Here is a 10,871-nt window from a genome sequence, read left to right as displayed (position 1 = left end):
TGTTCGCTTCAGCTGCGTGGCTGCCGGCCGCCATCTTTGTTGGCAGTTAATTTGCATATCATGCTGATTAGCCAATGGGAAGCATAGCAGAGGTATGGTTAATTACCATGTTTGTCTATTATTAGATAGGATAGTACCCTGTATTTCTTCTGTCATGGTATGAATCATACTTTGTTGTAATTACTTACTTTTTTATTGTCTGTTTTTTCACTAGCAGACTGTTGTAAACTCTAAAATAAGTAACATTATGTTGGCCACCCTTGTATTTATAGTACCTACAGTACTCATTGTAGGTGTTCAGTGAAACCCTTTTGAATGAAAATAAATTCAAGGAAATTTTGGGAGGTATAGAAAGCAATTGTGCATACTTCTCAATCTGGTGAGTTTTAATTGCAAAATAAATTATTATTTCTTCATTTCTGTGAACAAGCTGGGATAAAACTCAGAACACATGTTGCTGTCTGTTCTTACAAGTGGAATTACTCTTCTTTCCCTTTTTCCTACCAACTGCATTCTCCTGTGAAATTGAGGCTATTTTTTTTTTCTTTCTCTGACAACTACAGTGGAGGATAGGCAAAAGGAAAGCAATGGAGCTCTGCTGATGGAAATGGGAGCATATTTTCTCACATCCATTTAAACTCAAATAGGACCAGTGAGCAATTAGGAGTTGACTCACAAATATTATTATCAAGAGTGGCAGTTGATTGGAGAAATCTGGAAGTAATAAACAAGCCAGGGAATATTGCTTTATAACTGTCAGTGGCATTTTTAAACTTGGAAACTAGGGGTCCCAAGGGATTGTTTTTCATTATACTTTATAACATTTTAATATCAGATATGATTTCTTAGAAACAATAAGGTGTTTAGTTTTTAATGGCAAACTGGCTAGTAGAATGACATTTAAATAATTCATTAAAAGTGGTTAATGCAGTTTAACTCGTTTAGTGTTTTTTCAAAGACCTTTCAATATCCTGTGATTTTTGGCTTCTAGAAATTGTCATTCCATTAATGCAACCTTTGATCTCTAACCTTTATTTTTTATATCCTTATCAAAACACTGTTTATGAGTTTTACTTTTATATGAAAAATCTCTAGGTTCTTTTTGTTTGTTTTAGTTGTACAGTTTTCATATTGTATTTCCTTTTCTATTTTTTTAAATTTTTTTAATTTTTTTAAAATATATTTTATTGATTTTTTACAGAGAGGAGGGGAGAGGGATAGAGAGTTAGAAATATCGATGAGAGAGAAACATCGATCAGCTGCCTCTTGCACGCCCCCTACTGGGGATGTGCCCGCAACCAAGGTACATGCCCTTGACCGGAATCAAACCTGGGACCCTTGAGTCCGCAGGCTGACGCTCTATCCGCTGAGCCAAACCGGTTAGGGCTGTATTTCCTTTTTTAAAAAATGGTCTATACTACCAGGCTGTGGCTTCCTTAGACACTTAAATACTTAGCATCTTACTCATTTCGATTATTGAGATGAAATTATTATCCAAGAATATGTTTCCTAAATTCCTAATGTGGGGCATGTATCTTTTTTAACTGTATATTTTCTGATTATATAAATAATGAAATGAGTAAAATTTTGAAACATATAGAAAAACACTAAGAAGAAAATCTCCTATAATACTGATACCTGCAAGATAACTATTACTAACATTTTGGAGTACACCTTTCTCTCCACGTTCCCCTCCCCCCATGTACTATATGCATTTTTCTCTGCTCTTTAGCACTCACACATAATTAGTAAAAGCTATTTGTAATCTTTTTTTGTTTACATAATAGTTGCATTGTGAATTTTTACTAACACTGGGTGTTTGTTATTTTAATGCTGAAGGGAGCAAAGTATGAGGTAACTTTTTTAAAAAAAACTTTGAGTTCCTTAATCTTTAGTATTGATTCAACGAAAAATGTTTTTGAGCACTCATTAGTGTTATAATATGTGCTAAGCAAAGCAAATGCAAGCTTGCTTAAGATATAATGCTGCCCCTTGAGTATTGTACTGGCATATTTTGGCTATAATATTAAAATAAGGTTAGGTTCTTCAATAACTAAGTTCCCTTGAATAGAGTTTGAAATTAGCGGATTTTTACAGAATTTCACTCAGAATTGCAATCTGTAGAAAGTTTTGTTGTAGCATGATTTCAGCCTATTTGAGAATTTGTTAAAGGTATGAATATACCATTAAATTAGTTAATTTTCTCTATATTTGCAAGTCAATTCTTTAGTTCTTCATAAAGAATAAAAATCTTGGGGTTCAAATATTTTAAAAAATCTTTTAGTACTTGACATTTTTTTTTTTAATTTCAGCTTTACTGAGGTATAATTGGCAAATAAAATTGTAAAATAAAGTGTACATCTTAGTTGATAGACATACATTTTGAAAGAATTCCTACCCTTTGGGGATAACACATCCATCACTCACTTATTTACTTATTTTTTTATGAGAACATTTAAGTTCTATTCTAAAAATGTTTTGTTTTTGTTTCATAGATTAAGAGCAGGATTATGTGATCGCTGTGCAGTAACTGAAGAACATATGCGAAAAAAACAGCAAGAATTTGAAAATATCCGGCAGCAGAATCTTAAACTTATCACAGAGCTTAGTGAGTTTCCTTTTTCATTTGTTAAGTATTTAAAGCATAATGTACTATTGTTAAAAACCTATTAGTAAATTGGTTGCAACCAAATAAATGGATTGTTTACATATATTTTTCCTTATTTAGGCAAAAGTTCAAATGTCCTTCCTTCACTTTGTATAGATTTAATCTCATGATTATTTTAGTAAGAAATACCAGAAGATTGTGCACATACTGTCCACATTGGCCTTAAAGTCTCACCAGCTGTAATACAAGAAGTAAATTTCCTACAGATATGTCCAAATTTGCTTCTTTGGTTTTACCTTTATTTTGTGTAATTTGACTATTTAGTAAACTTAAATACAAAACAGACAATATAATGTTCTACAAAGATGTATCCTTTTTTTGTTTTCATGACATACTATTACAAGTATATCATTTTCAATTAGGATCCTTTACCCATTTAATATAGGGTTTTCTTTCATTCTTAGCCTTTTCCTCCTAACCTTTTTCTATTCTAATACCTCTCTTAACCTTTTCTTTTACCTGTTTTTATTTTTTAAATATATTTTTATTGATTTCAGAGAGGAAGGGAGAAGGAGAAAGAGAAACATCAGTGATGAGAATCATTGATTGGCTGCCTCCTGCACGCCCCCTACTGGGGATCAAACCTGCAACCTGGGCATGTGCCCTTGACCGGAATTGAACCTGGGACCCTTTGGTCTGTAGGCCAATGCTCTATCGACTGAGCCAAACCAGCCAGGGCCCAAAGTTATTGTAAAAATAAACACACTAAGGGCTTCATGTTTATGAATTTTTGGTGTTTCTATCTTATTGATACTGTTTTCTTCCTGTCCTGTCTTTCTTTTTTTGTTACTACTATTGCCAATTATTGAATTTGGAGTATAATTGATTTTCTTCTATTTCATTTTAATTTCATTATTTTGGGGTTTGTACCTCCTATTCATTGAAGGTAAATATCACTTTTGTGCCGCTTGCTTTTGAACACACTCTTGAGTGTCACCGCTTTAATTTTATTCTATACTGGGGTTTTCTGTTTTGTTTTGTTTTTAAACATGTTTTTTAGTTGATTTTAGAGAGAGAGGAAGGGAGAGAGAGAGAGAAACATCCATCTGCTGTCTCCTGCATGCCCGCTACTGGGGATCGAGCCCACCCCCAGGCATATGCCCTGACTAGAAATCGAACCAGTGACCTTTTGGTGCATGGGATAATGCTCAAGCAACTGAGCCACACTGGCCAGGGCTTTACCATTGTTTTTTTGTTTTTGTTGTTTTCTTATAAGCTATTACATAGGTCCCTCTTTTTCCCCCATTAACCTCTTCCAGCCCACTCCCGTTCTCCCCCTACCATTTTTTTAAATTCTTATTTTTATTCTTTTTGATCAACTCATTTAACAATAGCCTAACTTGTCAATGTTTTCTTCTCACTTTGATATATGAACAAATCAATCTTCCCATCATTCATCTGTGAAAAATAACTTAATTTTTTAAGATAAATTTTAGACTTCTTAGCCTGCTTTTGAAGGTTTTCTACCATTTGTTATACCCAGTTAGTCTTTCTAACTTTGTTCCATTAATTCTCTGCATAGAATAGTCACCTGTCCAGTTCATTTGTCCTCTGTCGTGAATTTTTTTCTGGTTTCAAGGGCCCAAAACAACCTTTTTCTCCTTGAAATTTTCTTTAGTACTTTATCTGTACCTCTCTAATGCCCTTGTGACTTTCAGGTATATAAAATGTGTTTAATTATAGCTTGTCTCTCATTAGACTACACCTTTCTGTAGGCCATTGTCCATATCTTAAAGTTTTTCTAGATCCTTCACAGGAGGTAGTCTAGCAACCTCACATATAGTAGATAGTCAAAAAATTTTGTTTGCTCAATTTAAGAAAATATTTTTAGGCCTGGTCAGAGTGGCTCAGTGATTGAGCATCAGCCTATGAATCAGGAGGTCATATGCCTAGGTCAGTGGTCGGCAAACCATGGCTCACGAGCCACATGCGGCTCTTTGGCCCCTTGAGTGTGGCTCTTCCACAAAATACCACGTGCGGGCGCGCACGTACAGTGCAATTGAAACTTCGTGGCTCATGCGCAGAAGTCGGTTTTCGGCCTGGGCAAGTCTATTTTGAAGAAGTGGTGTTAGAAGTAGTAGAGGGTGGACATATAGAGAGGATGAATGAAAGGAGATATACGAAACAAGTATACAAGACGAGTGTAGATGGGAGAGTTGGAAGGGGTCGACCTCAGCGAACGTACCTCAATCAGATTGAGGACGTTTTTAGCAAAGGCCAGCTTAGGAGTACCCTAATTAAGTTAATAACAATGTACTTACCTTATATAGTTTAAGTTTAAAAAATTTGGCTCTCAAAAGAAATTTCAATCGTTGTACTATTGATATCTGGCTCTGTTGACTAATGAATTTGCCGACCACTGTCCTAGGTTGTGGGCTTGATCCCCCAGCAGGGTGCATGCAGGAGGCAGCCAATCAATGATTCTCTCTCATCATTGATGTTTCTATCTCTCTCTCCCTCTCCCTCTCTCTCTGAAATCAATAAAAATATATTTTAAAAAAGAAAAGAAAATACGTTTAAATTAGTAAAGCACTAAATTATTAACAAATTTTTAGAATATGATTAATTTTCTTTGGTACAGGTTAATTGGATTTACTGTTATTGATTATATATTTATATATATTTAGCTCCTAGTAAAACACATCCTTAACCAGGAACATCATAGTAAGGATTGGTAAGAGATTTGTACTGGCTACAGTAGAAATTATAGCCCATAATTGAGTTTTTGCTTTATAAATTAAATATGGGTGGATAGGAAATTTTAGTTGAGGTGGATTCAAACAGATTTCAATCGATATGTTTAGATTATTGCTATAATTACTCATAAAACATAGAGTATCACTAAAGGAGAAAATATGATTGAGTGTGTTTATGTTATAAAAATTACACTGATATCCAGTGTTATATTACTTTTATGATCAGATTTATTTCAAGATAAATGACTCACTAAAATGGTATTTGAAATTAGTAGAACTGAGTAACCAGATGGAATGCTTTCTTGTCCTCAATATGAATAATTAGACCCTACTCCCCAGTACATGAGGTACTCTTTTCTTTTTTTGCTCACAAGCATTACATAAAATTATTAATCATTTACATGGAACTGGCAGAATATGAGATGTAATCACTACCTAGTAACAAATTAGCTTTGCATGGTAACATTAATCCTAACATTTTGACTTAGAATTAAAAATCCTAATGTCTCTATAATTGTTGAAATTATTGAAAAAGCCCGACATACATGTTAAAAGAGTTATAATATGTGCCATTTTTTTCACATTATATTTAAGTGAATGAAAAGAATACTCTACAGGAAGAAAATAAAAAGCTTTCTGAACAACTGCAGCAGAAAATTGAGTAAGTATATTTTCTAAATTGCAGTAGAAAATTGAATAATTGAATATTTTCCCCCAATTTTTCTTTCTTCATTTTATTTAGCTATACAAACTGTAAAAATATATTAAGAGTTGCAGATTTCATTTTTAAAAATTATAAAGTGTTCTGTAATAAAAAAAAGTAAAGAAAATCCCTATATTTTTGTTAATGTTTTGGGAATACATATGAAAGTGTATATATCTCTTAGCGCGAGAAAGTATCTGAACATTTTAATTTAAAATGTTTTAATTTTAATAATTATTATAAATAATACATTATTAAAATACTTACATTTCAAATAAATATTTTAGTTTTGTTACCTTTCTTCCAGCCCTGTCCTGGAAGCTTCCTAAGAGCAAACTGAATAAGTATTTCCACTTCTCAGGCCACAAAAACTCTCTCTGATCTCTCCCTCTCCCACCATTTCTCTTAAAGAATAAAAATAACTTTTATCCTGTGTACCAGTTACTCTTCTTTGTGTTTCATGTTTATTATTTCTATTGTTCAGTATGATTCTTCAAGGTAGTTTTATTATCTGTACTTTATGGATGAAGGAACCAAAGCTTACAAAAATCAAGTAACTTGCTTTGGTCTCACAGTTAGTAGGTTTTAACACCATCACTCAGACCCATATCTTCTGACTTAAAGGCCTCTGTTCTTTTCTTTATGTGACAGTGTCTCCAAAAAATAGCCTAATGGTCGACCAGTGCAGAGCAGAGATATGGCTACCTCTTATTTTCCACTTACATAAAATTTATATAATATTATTTTAAGAATTAGGATTCAGGATAGTCTCAATGGTTTTATAGGGCTCTGAAAGATCCTATTATATTTGAGTAGACATATATAACAATTTTGGTATAAACTATGCTGATGTAATATTCTTTTGGTTTAGAAGAGTTATTCTCTTACGTATAAACACATCTCAAAGGTGAAATTAACATCCTTATCAGAATACTTTAGGTAGTGGATATCCAGTAGGTTTTTGATATTCCTCCCATGTGATCAGTCACTATACATTGGGAGCCAAAGGGGATTTTGAGGAGGGATAACAGTCAGATGAGAACAGAAGCGAGGGGATCAGACTGAGGCTATCAAACATGTATATGAAAAGGTCAACACTTACTAATTTTCCTCATGCTGTTAGAACACAGATTCATAATCTTTTACATACAATTCTAAAACCCAAAAGGTGTTTGTTTTTTTTTAAATGTTATCCACAACTTACCTCAACTGACAAGATGCTATTTATAGTTCTTATTTATCCCACCATTTCATGTGAGCATTCGATGGTTTGCTGTGAAAATATCCATGTGCTCGGCTACAGGATGATACCTCAGGTTCCCCTGTGTTATATAATCATCTCTATATAATCTATATTACCTTTCATGTAAAAAAAAAAATCTGAACTCTGAATCACATCTGCTTCCAAAGATTTCAGATAAGTGATTGTTGACCTATATTAATTTATGTTATGGGAAGTTATTTAGCACAGGTAACTTATGATGTTTTATACACATCAACCTTGATACCTATGAATACTGAAGATAAATAAGATAATATTTATATGTTATATAGAGGTCAATAGAAATTAGGTGATTACCTCAACAACCAAGCTATATAAAGTATATTGAAACCAAATAATGTCATTCACTTGATAGAAATACCAGTATTAGTTCTGATTAGAATTAGTTTATTTTTAGTGTTCTCAAATTCAAGTATTTTTCCTGTTGAGGCTCATTGATATTTTAGAAAAGATGTAAGAGCTGAAGTTTAAATTACAGTAAAGATGAATCAGGTAGACAAGCTCAGGGCAAGTATGTTTATTTAGAATATGCCTTAGTCAGAATAATGTAGGAGGTAATCTATTGTCTTTTAATTCTCTTCTGAAATTTAAGATAGTTGTTATTTTCACAAGGCAACTTCTTTGTAGCTTGCTCTCCTTGAAAAAATTTTCTTTTCCTTGCAGTTTAAAGAAATAACAAGTATTATCTTAGAAAGGCAACATGGTTTCCTCTGATTACCTAACTGTAACATTATGCTATTAGCGCCTAAAGTTCCCCTGAACTTTAGAAAAATTATTTGACCTATACTTTTGCTAGTGAAATGTAGTAATTCTAACTTACCTAAACTGGTTTTGATGTTACAGATACCTTATATGGTAGGACAGTTATTTAATGACATTATAGTGAGAAATTACTCAGTAACAATTTATCATTATAAAGTTTAAATATATATATATTTCAACTCTACCAGTCACAGAAAGCAGATAATTAACTAAGCTAGGTATTGGGGTCACCAGCGGTTGCCAACCTTTTGGACCTCACGGACCACCAGTGGTCTGCGGACCACCAGTTGGCAACCGCTGAGGGTCATGACTCTTTGTTTCGGGAAATGGATGTACTGGTTCAGTGAAAGTCAAAGGAGTCAATATTTCAGTGTATACACTTAAAGACTGTAGGATTCATGTCATTCACTGTTCTCTTCTATGTGGACAGAGTTAAAAATAAAGTTTTTGTTTCATTTTGTTTTTTAAGATGAGCTACACTGCCCTCTTCTAAATTGAATTCCTTGTATGACTTCTTTAACAGAATTGTTTGAATACCTTTAGTACAAGTTCAGTCTCCCAAGCCTATTTAATTTCAGTGAGATGAAATTATTAGAAAGTTCTTTCTAAGTTTGTGTAGAAATCACTCTACTTATATGTAAGTTATATTTGTTGATACTGATTTTTGCCTTCTGGGACCATCTGGAACAAGTTATTCCCTCTTCTACCTAGACCTTTGTATACATGAAGACAACTATCATGGCCCTCCTGAATCCTTTTCTTTTTTAATATATTTTTATTGATTTCAGAGAGGAAGGGGGAGGGGGAGAGAGATAGAAACATCAATGATGAGAGAGACTCATTGATCCGCTGCCTCCTGCATGCCCCCTACTGGGGGTCTGTAGAGAGCGGCTACAGCTTTTGGACAGGTTCAAGCTTTGGACTAATGAGAGGGCACATGGAAGTTGTTTAGTTTTTCCTTTTTTTTTTTAATAACAAAGGAAGGACAAAGGAGAACAAAGGCAGCACTTGTTTATTTGGACACCTCTAGTTAGAGCTAATTTTCAATTGTTTTTTTCTTTCTTTTGTGATCCCTGCTAATTCTAGATCGGCTCTGCCAGGAAGTCAATTTCTTCTCATGACTCATTCATGTTTCAGGTTGAATTTTTATGACTAATAGGCAGGTAGGCTGTGATGTGATTAAAGTGAGGTCAGATAGATTTCACACTCCATTAATTTATAAGCCTTTCTCATATGACCAGCTTACTCTGTTTTTCCAGAATAAGACAGTTGAATTTGTAGGGAGAGATTAAAAATAAGATAGTAGCTCTAAATAGTTCTAACATCTTCAACAAAAAATATAGGATATAGACCACAGTAATATTGATATGATCCAGGAAATTAAGATATAAATACATGTTAGAAAATATTAATCTTTATCTTCTAATGTTTTTTTTAAAATCTCTGTTGGTCATAGTTTATAAAATTTTCATATTATTGTATGTTTAGAGATTGTATTACAAATTGTAATAGCATAGACTGGTTTTGTCATGTAAAGACTCAGTGCCTGCTAGACTGGTAAGAATTGAGTTGCAGATAAAGTCAGTAATGATTTGACATGGGAAAGTCAATTGAGTTAAAGTTAATTAACTTTACTCAATAACTACAATTTAATTCAAACCCAGTCTTTAGGTGCCATATGCCTACATCAGCACAAATTTATTTTTCTAGTGGGATCTGGGAATCTCTCATTCTCATTCATTTACTCACTAAATATTTATTGAGTACCTACTATGTGCCTATTCTTGTGGACACATGATGTATTGGTGAATCAAAGATCCTTATCTCTTGTTTACATTCTAGCAGGTGAGCAATAGGTAAGTCCATTATATACTATGTTAGAAAGCAGTAAATACTATGGATAAGGTAAAAGAGCAGGATAACAAAAAATGAGTACTAAGGCATAGGAAGAAGAATTGCAATTTCAAATAGTGTGTTCAAGGTAGGCCTTAATGAGAAAGTAAAATTCCAGCAAAGACTTGAAGAAGAGGAGGTAATTAGCCATGTGATGTATGTGCATTCCAAGCAAATGGACCAGCTAGAGCAAAGAACCTAAGGTAGGAGTATGCCTGGTGTGTTTGAGGAACCTCAAGGAAGCAAGGGTGGCTGGGCTAGAGCATGATAATGAAAGCAGGTCAGAGGATATAGGCAAGGGGAACAGTCAGATCATTAGGACCTTATAAATCATTAAGAGGACTTTGGTTTGTATTTTACGTGAAAGGGAAGATGTGGCAAGTTTTAATCAGGGGAGTGACATAACGAGTTTTAATAGGTCTGTTTTGACTGATGTTTTGAGACTAGACTATAAGGGCACCTGAATAAAAGCAGTGCCAGAAACTCAAAGGTAGAATCCTACTTGTAGTCAGTCGTTTATCTCTTGGTCTACACTAAGGATAACACATTGAATCGTTATCAGTATTATCTTGGGAGTCTGGCTGCTGGGATTTAGATCCTGGTTCTGTTATTTACTACTAGAAGCCCGGTGCACAAAAATTTGTGCACTGGCGGGGGGTGGGGTGGTCCCTCAGCCCAACCTGTGCCCTCTCACAGTCTGGGACCCCTCGGGAGATAACCACCTGCTGGCTTAGGCCCACTCCCCTGGTGGCAGATGGCACGCCCAATCCCGCGGTGTCTGCCCCGTCTCCCACGGTCGCAGATGGCAGGCCCGGATCCCGCGCTGGGACAGGCGGCTCAGATCGTGTTGCTGCCCACCCCGCCCCA

At 34.4% G+C, this 10,871-nt stretch overlaps 1 protein-coding gene across 6 annotated transcripts in view; it reads left to right on the top strand.

Moving 5' to 3' along the window:
• Positions 1-10,871, top strand: part of RBBP8 (retinoblastoma binding protein 8) — a 77,496-nt gene that overhangs the window by 33,254 nt on the left and 33,371 nt on the right. For all 6 annotated transcript variants that reach the window (XM_014535939.1, XM_014535937.1, XM_005861599.2 and 3 more), the window contains 2 exons: positions 2,496-2,608; positions 5,959-6,025. In XM_014535939.1, the coding sequence (XP_014391425.1) occupies positions 2,496-2,608; positions 5,959-6,025 (180 nt within the window). The remainder of the gene's footprint in view (positions 1-2,495; positions 2,609-5,958; positions 6,026-10,871) is intronic.

This window comes from Myotis brandtii, unplaced genomic scaffold, assembly GCF_000412655.1.
Source record: "Myotis brandtii unplaced genomic scaffold, ASM41265v1 scaffold154, whole genome shotgun sequence".
Taxonomy (NCBI): domain Eukaryota; kingdom Metazoa; phylum Chordata; class Mammalia; order Chiroptera; family Vespertilionidae; genus Myotis; species Myotis brandtii.
Note: the sequence above shows the minus strand (reverse complement) of the source record. Positions and strands in the feature narration are given on the sequence as shown.